The 16421-nt window shown below is 39.3% G+C and overlaps 2 protein-coding genes and 2 long non-coding RNA genes across 9 annotated transcripts; all 4 read right to left on the bottom strand.

Moving 5' to 3' along the window:
- Window positions 1-664: 664 nt before the first annotated feature.
- LOC124195499 lies at window positions 665-6538 on the bottom strand. Of its 5 annotated transcripts, none has more exons than XR_006875232.1 (11): window positions 6015-6538; window positions 4910-5938; window positions 4680-4852; window positions 3093-3491; window positions 2876-3028; window positions 2675-2734; window positions 2139-2545; window positions 1859-2063; window positions 1431-1793; window positions 1269-1354; window positions 665-1197 (listed from the first exon to the last, which is right to left on the bottom strand). XR_006875232.1 is itself a non-coding variant. In XM_046589933.1 (11 exons), the coding sequence occupies exons 8-10, from the start codon at window positions 2433-2435 to the stop codon at window positions 1327-1329; spliced, it is 969 nt and encodes a 322-aa protein (XP_046445889.1). In that variant the 5' UTR covers window positions 2436-2545; window positions 2675-2734; window positions 2876-3028; window positions 3093-3491; window positions 4680-4852; window positions 4910-5674; window positions 5733-5938; window positions 6015-6515; the 3' UTR covers window positions 665-1197; window positions 1269-1326. The 5 variants fall into 5 exon arrangements, 4 of the variants coding, with proteins under 4 accessions (XP_046445889.1, XP_046445885.1, XP_046445886.1 ...); XM_046589933.1 differs by having other exon boundaries at window positions 1269-1793; window positions 4910-5674; window positions 5733-5938; window positions 6015-6515; XM_046589929.1 differs by having other exon boundaries at window positions 1269-1793; window positions 6015-6515.
- A 3802-nt stretch (window positions 6539-10340) lies between these two features.
- Window positions 10341-11495, bottom strand: LOC124196302. 2 transcript variants are annotated; one of them, XR_006875655.1, is made up of 4 exons: window positions 11353-11495; window positions 11151-11222; window positions 10972-11094; window positions 10341-10773 (listed from the first exon to the last, which is right to left on the bottom strand). It is a non-coding gene; the product is annotated as an uncharacterized LOC124196302 (long non-coding RNA). The 2 variants fall into 2 exon arrangements; XR_006875654.1 differs by having other exon boundaries at window positions 11165-11222.
- A 550-nt stretch (window positions 11496-12045) lies between these two features.
- Window positions 12046-13028, bottom strand: LOC124196301. Its single transcript, XR_006875653.1, has 3 exons — window positions 12876-13028; window positions 12390-12807; window positions 12046-12321 (listed from the first exon to the last, which is right to left on the bottom strand). It is a non-coding gene; the product is annotated as an uncharacterized LOC124196301 (long non-coding RNA).
- An 881-nt stretch (window positions 13029-13909) lies between these two features.
- Window positions 13910-16291, bottom strand: LOC124196299 (major facilitator superfamily domain-containing protein 12-like). Its single transcript, XM_046591239.1, has 9 exons — window positions 15919-16291; window positions 15678-15837; window positions 15406-15616; window positions 15222-15336; window positions 14987-15157; window positions 14823-14915; window positions 14439-14750; window positions 14274-14362; window positions 13910-14215 (listed from the first exon to the last, which is right to left on the bottom strand). The coding sequence occupies exons 1-9, from the start codon at window positions 16144-16146 to the stop codon at window positions 14017-14019; spliced, it is 1578 nt and encodes a 525-aa protein (XP_046447195.1). The 5' UTR covers window positions 16147-16291; the 3' UTR covers window positions 13910-14016.
- Between the last annotated feature and the right edge of the window lie 130 nt (window positions 16292-16421).

The raw sequence follows: 16421 nt of genomic DNA, 5'->3' as shown, positions 1-16421 counted from the left end.
TATCACACAAAAGTGTCTTTTAGTAGCAAGGATAAATTTCTTGAGAGGTGTGCAAAGTAAACGTAACTTAACTTAGCGGAAAATGATCAAATGCTTTGCTGTCTACTCGTCTAGCGTCAGAAAAAAGAAACGTTTACATGAAAAAAATGTCCGCTTTAGCTCGTTGACACTCAATTGAAAAAACTAACACACAAACAAAGGCAAGTAACTTTGAAACTCACGTAATATATGTCTCCAAGATACATGGTGATTTGCGACTTTTTTTCGGGTTGAGTTAACACTTTCACACGAGTTAACACTTCACGCACCGGCACGACCCACTAATTTAGTTTTGCAATACTTAATCTGCTAAAACAAACATTTTAAAAATATCCACCTTAATGCTGCATCCAGTGCATCGAAATGTGAAAGACAGACTGACAGACCACTAAGCACTAACCAATATAGGGAATGGCAGCCATTGTTGTTGTCAAACTGCACTGTCACCTAGTGGGAGATTTCTGGACCTTTCTTTCCTCCAATCCGAAGTTAAGTGTGTTAATAAAAAAATCGGTTTGAAAATATTGTGCTATCGAATTTCAGCAATCTTAATAAATTCTCCTTAATCTTTAAATACAATTTCGGTAAAGCAGTCACTGAATAAATCTTTAATTTTAACAATTAGTAAGTGCATTAATCTGATGTATTTATCAAAAGATCACGAAATTTAAACAGCCATGTCCATGGGAATCTTCGGAAGGGGAATCATCCCTTCATAACAAAATCATCAGCTTTAAAATCGTCAATATCCAGAAATCGTCTCATACAGCAGTCACCTATTCATCATGTTGGTATAAGTAAGCATACTATAAAATATCTTAGTTAAATTAAGTCAGCTTGAAGTCCTTGAACAAAAGAAAACTTGAGTGATTTTACTAACTGTGCGATATTAAGAAACTTGTATTTTCGCATCAATTAGAAAATCAGTTGTGTTGAATTTCAGGATTATCCACTATCTTCTTTAATTCAAAAGCGAATTTAATTCAAAAGCGAATTGGTCCACATTGGTTTGTAGCTTTGATGAACTTGTAAGAAGATCCGCAGCTAGCTGGCCCACGGTTGCTACCGCATTGTCCAGTAGCTTGCAAGAAATCATTTGATGGGCAACCGAAAGCAGGACTGACAGGCTTACTAACGTCGCGTCTGGGTCTACTGGGACTGTGAAGATATTATTACATAAATTATCAAGTGTCCTTAAATGTTTGCTAAAATGCATGTAAATAACTTACACCAAAGGATTTGCACACTTGAAATTATTTCCGTTTCGACCGCCGGGTTGACAGGGATTTAGGAGAGATGTTGGAATTCTACTTGGCTGTTGGAATATCCCAAAAGTATTAATCCCTTGTCTTCGTTTTCTTGATAACCATTGTGCACGAAAAACGTATTACTTTTGTTATTCTTTGTTGTTATGGGTTCGTTTGCGGCCCAATCAAAGATGTCATCTAAAATTGCGTTCTCTTCCGGAGAAAAAAAGTACGGCGTTCTAGGGTCATCCATGTCAACACACTCTCCCTGACAGTGAAAGATGTTGTAACCAAAAAGTTCAGAAGGTGAGCAAGGTCCACGAGTGCCTAACGCACAGCAGTATCCATATTCATCGTCTTCGTCATCGTTACTTATTCTTGATTGTTTAACTGGGACCAATTGCAGGAGAAAGTCCTGGTATCTATCAACGAGTTGACAAGTGTTGGGGAAACACTCTAATTTACCCGATGAACTAACGGATACAACCTGATTGGTTGGACACGGTCCTTAAAAAAAATCATAAAAAGAAATTAATTAACAAATAATTTGGGAAAATTGGCGTTTACTGTACCTTGGGTAAATAAAGGAACGCAATCGTCTTCCTCTGATGGGAATGGATATTGCCCAACAGGACAATCACAAATTGGATCTCCGTAAGCCGAGTAATAAAGACGCCTACCTCCACGACACTCTTTAGTATCGTAAATATCGTGACATAGACCATCTCGACCGACGAACACTTTTTCTCTGCCACAAAGGCGAGGAGTGCATATTCCCTAAAAGTAAAAAATAAAATAACATCTGATAAAATACAAGTTCAGTATTAATTCTAAAAAGATCTAAAATCCCACCTCGTAAGTATACGGGTCGACCGTAATCCAAAATAACACATTCTCGCAAGGGCCTATCTTCAGAAGAGGATAACAGTACCCATCGCCCTTAAATCGGACAGAATAGTCTCCACAGCCATCATCAGGATAAGAAGAATTAGACGGTTTTCCATTTTGTGGAACTTTTGCACCATTAAGCGGAGGACAACTCTCACAAGAATGGTCTTCCGTACTGGAGACATCACTAGAATAGGTTGGCGCGTTGTTTGCCAATACCAGTGGGACAGCAGCTGCAAATATTATTGCTGAAGCAAACATTTCCTTGAATGCTTGATGTTCTTATAACAAGAACGGGTTTGTCCGGGGCTTTCCCTTGACTCTTTGTTATGGCGAAACAAACTGTTTTTGGTTAATTAACTGCGATCTTTCTATGAAAAAATAAATAAATAAAAATAAATAAATAAAAATAAATAAAATGCATGACATTGCGTCGAAATACTTTATCCTTAGAAATATTATAACTTAAACTGTTTTTAAAATAGAATAATTTTTAATACCGTGGTTGATGAGTGAAGAGTAACAAACGACTGTTACGCCAAAATGTCTGTACAAAATACCTGTTAAAAAATCGAATAAAATACAAACAAAATGTAAACTAGCAAAAATAAAAAAAATAAATAATCAAAATAAATAAAATAATCAAAATACAAGATAAAATACAAAAACTAAAATAACAATACAAAATATGTACAAAATACTTGTTACGCCGGAATATGTCGGTGGAATTCGTTCTTGAGTTGAACACTCGATGGACCCGTCCACAGCCAAACGGGGTTTATATAGACTAACCAGTCCACTCTTGCTCCCACCTGGTTTTTCGTTCTCTCATAAAAGAGATGTTGGTTGTCACCCTTCGATGGAAAAAGAAAAAAACCTTACTACAGTTCTACAATCGAAAAAGAGAAAGGCAAACACCATAAGCGTGTTGCGTAAACTGGTGTAAACCATCCTCGACAGGTTGGCAATGGTAATTAAACAGGTAAACAAAAAAACGACAAATCAGTGTACGGGATCACCTTGAAATAAGCATTAATCGAAGGAAAGAAATCAATCTCGTACCAGAAAAGGTTTAAATATTATTAATAAGGTCATAAGACGAAAGGCCGATACCCCCCCGGCTGACCTTCCTTGTACAACTTCTTCTCACTTCAAGATCGTCTCTTCCAGATCTTCGTTTCAAAGATCGTCACGTAGGACCTCCCCTGATGTATCTAACGCATTTGATTTGATTTTGACTGTCTAACCATGCTAGATGGTCCCCGCACCGCCGACCTTCTTGTACAGCACCCAAAGACGCGGAAGTCTTGCGTATTACTGCATTGTAAACAAGCTCGAATTTAGTGCAAATATTTTCTAATCGTATTTGTTCCTTCTATGGTAGCTATTTACTGTTACCTCGGCACATTTTACTCAACAGTTAAGGGAAATGATTTTAAAAAGTAAATAAATTTTCGGTAAATCAATTGGAAATTGGAATAATTGTTCTAATTAACAAGAATTTGAGGCCACTACCACATAATTGTTGCATAACGAGAGAGGGGGAATAAACAACGAGCTGTTGAACACCCGGGAATAGAACTTCGAAAGAGTTTTTATTTTACCCTAAGTTCTTGTTTTAGAAAGTGAAGCGCAGTTCTTCGATGAAAAGGGGGGGGGGGGAGAGAAGAGAAGAGCCAGATAATTGAAAACAAATGGTAAAAAAGGCGCAATAAAAGAGAGAACTTTCTAAGTCTAGATCTATGGGCAGCTTATGTATGCGAGAAATGTAAATGCACAGAGGAATACCACACGCTCTAAAATGTTGATTCTGCATGACTAGCCACAACGAAAACTGGCGTAGTCTCTTATTAATGTAAAACAGACTAGTTACTCTGGTATTTCTGCTTCAAATTTTAAGAGATTTTGTCTGATCATCCAAATGGTCAACTATATGAGTGAAAGGTGTTGACAGTTGAGTAGAAGCTTAGAAGGGTAGTAAGGGAATCTGAATTAATAGAGATCAACTAGGATAGTAAAAAAAAGGGATATTAAATCTTACGGTACAAGTTGGTAGCGCTATTACAAAAAAATATCAGGATTGTCGAAATATAGCTACTTCATAAACCTATCACAACCTCACTTCATTAATCTCTCGGTAGCTGAGCGGAAATGAAATGGTTTCGTATTCCTGTACCTTTGCTATTGCATAGTATGAAGTTGCGTGTGGGACTTGACGGCACAGCGACAGAGCGTTTTGCATATGTCAAACATGTAATGTGCATTCGTTTGTAAGATAACTGAGCAGAGGTATTGATAACCACCATATGCACATGCTGCTGCAGCATGGCCACCGGGGCGAGTTCAAATCTTATACAGGGGAAGTTGACAAAAAATATTGTGCTCCGAACGGGAAAAAAAGCCTTCACTCCGCATCTTGTAATTGGGTTATATAATTAGCACAGATGCGAGTGGCGTTAAAATTCTATGGTAAAAGTAAGTACAAAGGGTAGTTGCAGCACTAACCTGATTAACGTTTAGTTTCGTTTCTAATTTCAGTTTAGGAAATGTGAGTGTGAATCTGGATGATTGCCCACTTTGCTTGTGATTAGTGGCTTGGTATCACGAGGGAAGACGTGTCATGGCAGAAATGAGAACAGACCGAGCCTCAGCCAACGTTCGATTTTTCTTCTGTAATTCTAAAAATATAAATTCAAATCAGAGAAACAAGCACGTAATTTTAAATTGTGATATACCAAACAAATCGGCAAGGATGGGTTCTTGTAATTGGGGCAGAAGCGACGATGGCTGCCAAATTATCGATTTTCGCTGAAGGACCACCAGAGAATTACCCAATTCCAAATAAGCATTTTTGAAAACAAATTCGGGGATGACGTCAAGTGCAAAATCTTCTGCAATAGCACTGCCTGCCGATCACGTCTCACGATAAAACGATCAACTTCTTCAGTGAACACGTGAGCGTATAAAGATTCGTCGAAGTCGGTAATTTTTCTTCGGGCGTGTTCTAGTTGCACGGATGGTCGACCTGCAAAGACTCTTCTAACGTAGGCCGAGAACGAAGTTTCATTTTTCAGCAGGAATTGATTGAAGGCTTTGAGTGTCCAGTCCAGTAATGTTATCAAGTTCTAAACCTAGATTCGTCTGCTGAACTAGCAGTCGGGATAAACCATTTTCAAAATCGTCTCTCGCCTGAGGTCCGCTTGCGTGGTTGTCCTTTTTTTATGAAAACGAGTCGTCAATCGAATCCAGCAATATGTGAAGACTCGTGTCACGTGAAAGCCATCGGGTTGAAGCCATTAAATAGAAGACCTGGATCTCTCTTCTTCTGCAGTCAGGGGATGAGTGCAACTTTATCAACGCCCTACATCGTTGCATTTTCTTCTTCCGTTGTAGACCGAGACCAATAAGATGTGGTAGGCGCCAATGAATGAGAACTCTCCAGTTTTGACCCATTGGAATTCCGTGTTTCAGCTCTTTCTCAAATGTTTTGAGAGTTTTCTCTATTCAAATCCTTTTCAAACTTTAAGTTACACAAGTTTAAGGGTTGCTTGAAGTTACAAGTGTCAAGTTCTGTGTCAATTCTTGATTTTGGGACAACTTTTCTTCAACTATTGCCACTGCATGAGAATGAGATCTTTCTTTCCTGGTTTTATAGAATTGTGTGGACTGTGGAGTCAACAGTTAACACACCCTAATCCGTGAGTCTGCACTTCATTGCGGAAGCTTGATTTAACTTTCAACAAAGATGACTTGTTCTGGATGTTCTAGAGTTGTCAAGTTAAAAATTTAGTTGCAAACAGAAATGTTTCATAAAATCAGAGAGAAAGAGGAAATGTTTACCTTCAATAATTTTTTTGTTACTCGATTTGGATTCTGTTGCAATTAATCATCTTAAATCATCGTAGTAGTGATTGCAAATTTTTCAATATTGGAAAATGTTGTAACCCCAATCTTGCATTTCTTCTTCGGCCTGCAGCCTAGCCCACAAGCTCTTTGTATATTGTCCTCATTAGCATTGAGGACAATGTGAATGTGAATTCTGGTTCATGTTACCTAGTTTTAAAACAACTTTTGAAATTTATGTCCATGTTTGAACCAGATTCAAACTTCAATAATTTATCACTTTGAACTTTCCTGATACTTGATTGATTGAACCTTCACATAATTGTTTATTTATAAAATGATTAATTTCCTTCTATTCTTCAACGCAGTGTGAGTCACTCACTCTTACCAATGTTGGGACTTGGGAGAAACAATACGAACGAACAGATCAGACCAGAACAAGCCACAGACGAATTGACGAATGATGCGAACATGCGATCCATATGAGTATATGACGTTGCCAAACAAAAATACTTCAGATATGTATGGAAAAATTCACCGAGTAAAACACTAATTCAAACTAAAACTAAACTAAAACTAAATCAAAACTAAACTACAACACTAATCCACCGTCTAGAACACTAAAATAAAACTACTAAACTAAAACTAAACTAAAACTATAAATAAAGTAAAACTAGACCAGCAGCAAAACCAAAGTGACTACTGTTTCTAGACCATAATGATATGCCATAATTGTGGTTAAGGTGGTTCAGGTTATATTGGAGAGGGAATAAACAAGAAAATCATACTTACACAAACACACATTTAACACAATAAAACACTCACACAACCTTAGGCAAGAAAAAGTAATACCGTACCATTTAAAGATCTTCGAAGTCCTTTGCTGCGGCGGAGACGATCTTGTAGTGGCGGCGGCGATCCTCCTTGGTCCAGGGTCCCATCTAGAGTACATAAAAAAAAGTATGGTTAGACACTTAGAAGAAAACAATATACCTGACATCCATTGGCGAAGGTCCTAGCGTGCGGCGATCTTGAAGCGGCTCCAGTGGTGACGGCGGCGGTGGCGGCGGCGATCTTCTCCAGTCTAAAGAAAATAAAAAAAAACATTAATAAAAGAAGTTTAAGGCATTTGAAATCAAATGAAATTTACCTTCGACCCGTGGGCCAGGGTCCTATCTTGAAGCGACGATCTTGTAGTGGCGGCGGCGATCCTCCTTGGTCCTGGGTCCCATCTAGAGTACATAAAAAAAGTATGGTTAGACACTTAGAAGAAAACAATATACCTGACATCCATTGGCGAAGGTCCTAGCGTGCGGCGATCTTGAAGCGGCTCCGGTGGTGGTGGTGGCGGTGGCGGCGGCGGTGGCGGCGGCGATCTTCTCCAGTCTAAAGAAAATCCAAAAACATTAATAAAAGAAGTTTAAGGCATTTGAAATCAAATGAAATTTACCTTCGACCCGTGGGCCAGGGTCCTATCTTGAAGCGACGATCTTGTAGTGGCGGCGGCGATCCTCCTTGGTCCTGGGTCCCATCTAGAGTACATAAAAAAAGTATGGTTAGACACTTAGAAGAAAACAATATACCTGTCATCCATTGGCGAAGGTCCTAGCGTGCGGCGATCTTGAAGCGGCTCCGGTGGTGGCGGTGGCGGCGGCGGTGGCGGCGGCGATCTTCTCCAGTCTAAAGAAAATCCAAAAACATTAATAAAAGAAGTTTAAGGCATTTGAAATCAAATGAAATTTACCTTCGACCCGTGGGCCAGGGTCCTATCTTGAAGCGACGATCTTGTAGTGGCGGCGGCGATCCTCCTTGGTCCTGGGTCCCATCTAGAGTACATAAAAAAAGTATGGTTAGACACTTAGAAGAAAACAATATACCTGTCATCCATTGGCGAAGGTCCTAGCGTGCGGCGATCTTGAAGCGGCTCCGGTGGTGGCGGTGGCGGCGGCGGTGGCGGCGGCGATCTTCTCCAGTCTAAAGAAAATCCAAAAACATTAATAAAAGAAGTTTAAGGCATTTGAAATCAAATGAAATTTACCTTCGACCCGTGGGCCAGGGTCCTATCTTGAAGCGACGATCTTGTAGTGGCGGCGGCGATCCTCCTTGGTCCTGGGTCCCATCTAGAGTACATAAAAAAAGTATGGTTAGACACTTAGAAGAAAACAATATACCTGTCATCCATTGGCGAAGGTCCTAGCGTGCGGCGATCTTGAAGCGGCTCCGGTGGTGGCGGTGGCGGCGGCGGTGGCGGCGGCGATCTTCTCCAGTCTAAAGAAAATCCAAAAACATTAATAAAAGAAGTTTAAGGCATTTGAAATCAAATGAAATTTACCTTCGACCCGTGGGCCAGGGTCCTATCTTGAAGCGACGATCTTGTAGTGGCGGCGGCGATCCTCCTTGGTCCTGGGTCCCATCTAGAGTACATAAAAAAAGTATGGTTAGACACTTAGAAGAAAACAATATACCTGTCATCCATTGGCGAAGGTCCTAGCGTGCGGCGATCTTGAAGCGGCTCCGGTGGTGGCGGTGGCGGCGGCGGTGGCGGCGGCGATCTTCTCCAGTCTAAAGAAAATCCAAAAACATTAATAAAAGAAGTTTAAGGCATTTGAAATCAAATGAAATTTACCTTCGACCCGTGGGCCAGGGTCCTATCTTGAAGCGACGATCTTGTAGTGGCGGCGGCGATCCTCCTTGGTCCTGGGTCCCATCTAGAGTACATTAAAAAAGTATGGTTAGACACTTAGAATAAAACAATATACCTGTCATCCATTGGCGAAGGTCCTAGCGTGCGGCGATCTTGAAGCGGCTCCGGTGGTGGCGGTGGCGGCGGCGGTGGCGGCGGCGATCTTCTCCAGTCTAAAGAAAATCCAAAAACATTAATAAAAGAAGTTTAAGGCATTTGAAATCAAATGAAATTTACCTTCGACCCGTGGGCCAGGGTCCTATCTTGAAGCGACGATCTTGTAGTGGCGGCGGCGATCCTCCTTGGTCCTGGGTCCCATCTAGAGTACATTAAAAAAGTATGGTTAGACACTTAGAAGAAAACAATATACCTGACATCCATTGGCGAAGGTCCTAGCGTGCGGCGATCTTGAAGCGGCTCCAGTGGTGACGGCGGCGGCAGCGATCCTCTCCAGTCTAAGAAAATCCAAAAACATTAATAAAAGAAGTTTAAGGCATTTGAAATCAAATGAAATTTACCTTCGACCCGTGGGCCAGGGTCCTATCTTGAAGCGACGATCTTGTAGTGGCGGCGGCGATCGTCTCCTGTCCATGATCCTAATTACATCAACGACAAATGGTGGATAAACTTTATAGTTTTTTAAACCACAATCAATTAAGCAAAAATAGAAAATATACAGCTAAAACATTCAATTTAGATTCACAATTTCCTGAAAGTGAAAGAAAAAGGATTATTAGTTGACACGTAAGGGTTGGGGATTGGTAAAGACGAATTTTCCACACCACAGAGGCACCACAGTAAATTGGCAACTAACTCTATCGTGAACTTAAACCTTAACTTAGCTTAACCTACAATAGCCTTAGCTTAGCTTAACCTACAATAGCCTTAGCTTAGCTTAACGTCTTAACCTACAATATCCTTATTTTATGCTTAACTTTAACAACCTTATCTAGATTGGCTTACTCTAATTAGGTAGCTACTGGTGTGGACAACAAATAAGGTGAATCAATCTACGAACACTACAAGACTATTTTAGTGCAGATGCAATTTTGGTGATATAGTGATGAGATAGTAAAACGAAATCTACGACCATCAACGACACAAAACACTACAGAGAAACCACGACAAATTGTGTAGGCAATGCATAAAACGCAATTAATCCAAGTGCAAAGGCGTGAAGATGCAAAACTACAGCAGCAAACTAGAGACAAGTGAACACCGTGCGAATACGTGGACTACTGAGCATTTTTTGGCCTCTGGAATGCCCATCGGCACGCCGATTTCCCGCAGCAAAACCCCTGGAGGTATTTTCCAGTATTCGAGGTCAGATGAAAATGGAGCAGTTGAAGGGAGGAGTAACCTTTATTGACCCAATTTGAACTCAACATCGTTTGGTAGCGAACAGCCTTGAAACAGTTATTTTGTCTCTCTTCCCCTTTAACCTTGTTATGACGCTGGCTTGACAACACCATCTCACAATTATGCGTCGTCAAAGTGTCGAGTCAACTCATGTTAGTAGGTGTAGCCTAAGTGTGTTAATCTCAATTGTTGCTTCAAGCATGACGAGGTAGAAAAATCTAATGCCAAAATCTTGACCTAATTCGGTTTTTATTGGAGATAACGTAGATAATGCACCTGGCTTATTCGTTATCACAAAAGATAAAGACAGTTTTATTAGCTTAAAAATTTGTACAAATTCAATTACCTAGAATACAGTCACTAAACATTTTCCAACAATATGATTCACTTTTTCTTTGTTTGATGTTTTGGATGTGAATAATTCAGCTTGATCTGTCCAGCGTTATTCCTCCACCAACATTGCAGCTGAAAACTGACATGTAACATTTTAGATATGTTCTTCTCCATTGGGATGTTCTTTTTAGAGAGTCAACAATTGGGAAAGAGGACAGGACAAGACTCCTTCACCATCCTTGTTGGGGTAAGGTCCAGACTCAACGATATTCTTCTGTGTTGTATCTGTTAGTAAGAGACGTCACCATCCGTCTTCTGTTTTCTTTTTTTGATCTCCGACAATTTTGACATTCTTCAATTGACAGTTCTTCCAGCCCTTACCTATGTGGTAAAATATGGATATTTAATTAAAAAACCAGACTCTAATGTATTGTTATGTGGTCTATGATTAAAGAAATACAATTAACAAGCTCTAATGAAATTTTGAATGTGATGGCTGGCTCATCTTCTTCTTGGTTTACCTCAACTATACAACAACTAATTTTAGCTCACCTAACCAATGTGATTACTGGTACTTACGCTAAAGTAGTTTTGGACTTTGTAAAGACAGGTCTGTGTCAAAAATTCCCTTTTGCAAACTGAACTATCTATGATAGAGCACACCTTCTTCTAAATCAGAGATGGCATTCAGACCTACAAGACCTAAAAAAAAGGAAGCTTTACCTCCGCAGTTAAATAATGATATTGATGATTAATACAGTAAAATAGTGACCTCTTGAGATCTTCAACATCCTGTTTCGAAATATTTCCATGCATAATGTGTGCATAATCTGTTAATTAATAAATGAAAATTTAGTAAACTAACCAACATCCAACAGAAAAACTTGCTGTTTTCTCAACAGTTTGTTAATGCACTTTGTACCCAAACCAACAGAATTTAATCTTAAAAAATTAATTTACTGTTTGTCTGTGTCCGTTTTTTTATATTCTTTCCATTTCACATAGTCTTAACAACAAATATTCCATGGAATAGTGATAAAGAAATCAACTCAAGTTTCTTTTCTTCGGTCATAACCATTTTGCATTTTAACCAACCAAAAAGTTCAATAGACCTTTTTCACAATGCGGAAAGTCGGGATTTTCCAATCCGGCAACGCCGTAATCGGCCATTTTAGTTCCCATTATTTTTTCCCTGTGTAAATTCCCATAAGGAATCGGGGTACCTTTGGTTTAAATTAATTTTTTAATTATTGGTGTCTTACAGCCAATTTATTTTTCATCGATCGTGTTCCCCGATGAATTGGTAACATTTTCATATTTATCTATACATTTTAACATTAACTACTTATTATAATATCAGGACTTGAAGTTGTTTGTTTTGATTCAGTTCCTGATGAGAGCATCAACAACAACGGAAACTGGGTTTACTGATTCGAGTTTTTCAATTGATTTACGCATTAATTTTTGTCTATGGTTAAGTTTAATCGGAAAGAGGGACTGAAAAATTCCCTTGAAAGTATTTAGGGTAAACTAGTTTAAAATGTACTCATTCAACTGTGATTTCTCAACATTTTGTTCCATACTCTGACGTTTTTCACCATATTATCTGATTCATTATCTTTATTTCGTTAGTAATTTTAAGAAAACTCACAGTTCTTTTTTCGAGTGAAACATTGTATTAAACATGAAATAAAGTTTTTAATAAAAATACTGAAGACGTGACGTGACACTGCTTCAACTAGTAATTATTTCTCATTTTTCAATACTTTTTATTCGAAGAACCAATGACTGTTTTGCAGGTAGATGGATTCTGATTGTTACTTGATTCACCAATGTGTTGATGTGTTCATCAAACGTGTTCTGCATTGTACCCTCAGGTACAGTTGTATCTTTCATGAAATCAGTAACTACGTCTTGTGGAATGTGTGTCTATGGAAGAAAATGATGAGATATGTTAAGTAATGTTATAAATGACATAATCAATATAAATAACATACCATCCTCTTACATCGTTGAACATGTCCCAGCAACCTGCCTTCTTAGAGAGCGACTAATTCTTTCAACAGTAGCAATCTCAATGGAATTTTGCTCATTATTATGTGTTGGTGCAGTTAAAAACATGTTACTTAGTTAATTATTTCACATAAATATTTCCAACACGACTCAATAATATGAATTACTTTAAAAAATTTACTATGTTACCAGAAGTAAAATGTTGACTACATACTCTGCTGTATATTTTTATAAACCTTTTTCTCTCAAATTTGTTCTTTTCAGCAGCCATATACCTGTCTCCTACTTTTAGAAACCCCATATTCTAGATGTCCATTAACATTCACTTTTGGGAAGCAAAAGTTACAGCACCGCAGCCAAGCACATAACATGTCTGTTTTGACATACCAGAATCAAAACAACCTAATAAAGTTCGAATTACATAATTAGTATAAACCGCAAGTAAAATGTACCATACATGAAAATGTTACCAATTCATCGGGGAACACGATCGATGAAAAATAAATTGGCTGTAAGAAACCAATAATTAAATAATGAATTAAAACTAAAGGTACCCCGATTCCTTATGGAAATTTACACAGGGAAAAAATAATGGGAACTAAAATGGCCGATTACGGCGTTGCCGGATTGGAAAATCCCGACTTTCCGCATTGTGAAAAAGGTCTATAAAGCACGCCACGCGGAAATAAGTCAATAAGGCAGACGACAACAAGCAATCATGATTCGATGGAGCAGTTCAAAATTCCACTACTAGGTGGCCAATAAAGAATAACTATGGCGGCTTTTTCAAAATGGTGCTAAGTTTGTAATGACAAATAAAAATACATCAATTTGGGTTGTGAGGTTCCCGTAGGAAATATATACTTATGACGTAAAATATAAGAAAGCAAAAGATATAAACTATACATATTTGAATCCCACGACGGTGAAATGGTGAAACCCCACGACGCAATTTTAAATCTAATCACTAGAAATTTAAAAAAAAATGGAAAGTTGGTTGAAAGCAGTTGGAAGTTAAACTTCAACAATTATTTACCACTTGTACGAGCCAACGACCTAGAAACCTAGAAATTGATTAATTCCTTATTTTTCAAATACTGCAAAAGTGTGTTTTTTTAAATTGCTAGATGGCAGCATTCCATATTTATTTCCTTCTTCGCTAGATGCTGTGTAGTGTAGGGGATTCCCCTTGTTGTTAGCTTCCCTCAGAAATTAATTACAATCCTTCAGGGAAATGGTACCTTTTGCGCAAAATAAGGCCTAAGAAATTTTCAAGAAATAGCAATCTCGAGCCTTGATACTTGATAGAATTACTGAACCTGGTACGAAAATCTTTAAGAGGATTGTAACTGTGAAAGCAAATATGCGGTATATGCCTACAAGTTGCACTATAATAGGCTACTTAGATGTTACTTTGAGTGCGCAGTACAGCCTGCCGAAGTTCGAGTAAAACCTGTTTCGAATGCTTTGATGGAATGAACAAAGTTCTTCCTACGCGATTACCCTCAACAAGTACGAACATTTATTCAGATTTCGCAAACACAGTGGATCAATCAATAACTCGATATTAGGTAAATTAGATTTGAATTTAAATATTCTTCTAAACGGAAATTAGTGGACGTATTCGATCAATGACGTCGTCTCTTCAGTTCGACATGTTCCATAGTTCTTGACGTCTTTCGCTTCGACGTGGTTACCCTGAGATTTGGGGCCTAGCAAGCTCGATATTATGACAAAGATAAACGGAATGCCCACGCCGTAGATGAGCACTTGGGCGTAGAAGTAAGTACAGCCGTCTTGGCAAACCCAACTGTGAATAAAGATATGTTTATCAACTTTCCATTGCTGAGTAAAAAACGATAAATTACCTGTGCAATCCCTGAATCACGGCGACCATAATGCCGCTAGACATTTTGTCGCAGAAGCTCATGCAACCGTAAACGAATGCGGACGTTTCCTGCGAGTCGCAAAGTTGCGTGTTACATTAGAGGCAGTTGTATATTTATCAATAGGAAGAGTGACATTTATGTTACCGTATTGCTGTCGATGAGGTCGGCTGCGGACGTCAGGGACAAGATAACAACCATGGCGGCCCCGCCGCCCATCATCGAGGCCAGCAGATAGAATTGCGCGTTGTCCGAAGAAGGTGGACCCAACGAAGGGTCCAGTGCACTAGCATTCTCAGATAAATTGATGTCAATGACTAGCCAGATGCAACTAATCAACCCCATAAGTGAAGCCATTCCGTAGGAGGCTTTTTTGCCGTACAATTTGATGGTGATTTTGAGTAAGCCGGAACCGATCAGCCCAGCGACGTTCATCACCAAAGGAATCAAAGCCAACATCTATTTAAAAAAACAAATGGTACACCAGTGAGTAAGATTAAGGACTCACGATGACTGGCATTAAGTTAATACCTCTGCCGATTGTTTAGTCTCTTGCAGGTAAAGTGGCACGAAAACTATAGAAGTATTGTGAGCTAGACGGGCAGCAGTGTACAAGACTCCCACCTATTAAAAACACTCGAATAAGCCTTTCCGTTTTGTTTTAATAATATTAACTTCATCGTCTAATTATTTACCCGGTAGAAATGCCAGTTGTAAAACCATCCGAGCCACTGGCTTTTCAAAGTGACGGCAGCTGTGCCCATAATAGCGGGAGGTCTTTCAATCTTGATTGGCTTTTCATTAACGCCGACGTGAAAGATTATTGTAAACACTATACCGATACCAGTGATAGATATAGCCAGAACCTGAGCGAATTGAACATAGAATAATTGTATAATAGAAAAGCCGATAAGTTGAGTGGGAAATTACCATAAAGTCTACGCCGTTTTCGGCGGTGACTTGAGATAAACTGTGGCTACTTTGCGCGAAGATGAGAAGCGCGATGGCATAGACTAAAATATCGGTGATGATATCGAATGAAAACCTGGCGATAAAAAAATATTATTTCATTTTTAAATCTTGTTTGATTCATATTTCGCTCAATCATATATACCTGATGATGTTGAGTTCATCACGCTCGGCTTCAACATGCGTCAGTTCGGGAATCATGGCCAAGTGGGAAATTTGAGCAGAGGCCCAACCGAATTGGAAAACACAAACGAGAGCAATGAGAATGACCAAGTAACCGATACCGTTGGACGATTCACAAAGGCCCATGCAGCCGACGAACATGAGCGGAAAGGAGACGATCACGCAAATCGAGCCTGGCGGTGGTAATTAATTATGTTAGTAAACTGTAAGTCAAAGTGTAAACACGAAACTGACCGATGAGATGCCATATCTTTCGTTTGCCATAATTGCACAGGTTTTGTCCACCAATGCAGCAGCATTGGCCGTGATCGGATAAGATTCCCACCAAAGGAGTTGCAATGGCATCGGCGACTTGACCAATCAGCAAAATGATGCCGGACAGTCCACTGGGAATCTGAAAATAGTAGCCATAAAAAAAAAAGAATCAGAGCTGGAATATAACATTTGATATAGTAATAAAAATTTGTTATTTTACCAGTAGAACGTACTGTAGATAGACGAGAAGGTAGCTGAACCAGACACTGGCGCACAGGTCGTTAAGTACATGACCGGTGCCGAAGGACAACTTTTGTCCCCAGCCAATCGAACCGCCACCAATCCCCATTGATGTCTGTCTAACCTGATGTCCGTGATCGTTCGAGATGTCGAGAAAACTCTTAAAAGAGGACGACGAGATTTGCCAACTTTCTTCGACGTCAAACATCAGCCCAACACTGAACGAATGTCGGAACTTATTGAGCGCGTTAACAAAAAAAAAATCAACTTGCAAGGGATCCGTGCTGTGTCCTGCTTAAGGTCAATGCACACATGAGGCCTATAACAGCAACAGAGTAGACAGACGGGCAGCGCAAAGGTTTCTCGACGTTCGTCAACACGGTAAAGATAGCGAGAAAACGGGAAGCTTTGTTTAAATGAAGGGGGGGGGGGGACGATGAGGGCTTCGGTAATAATAAGAGAGTCCCTATAGATTCAAAAGGA

Source organism: Daphnia pulex, chromosome 6 (genome assembly GCF_021134715.1).
Source record: "Daphnia pulex isolate KAP4 chromosome 6, ASM2113471v1".
In the NCBI taxonomy this organism is placed as follows: Eukaryota; Metazoa; Arthropoda; class Branchiopoda; order Diplostraca; family Daphniidae; genus Daphnia; species Daphnia pulex.
This window is presented reverse-complemented; position numbering and strand designations above follow the sequence as displayed.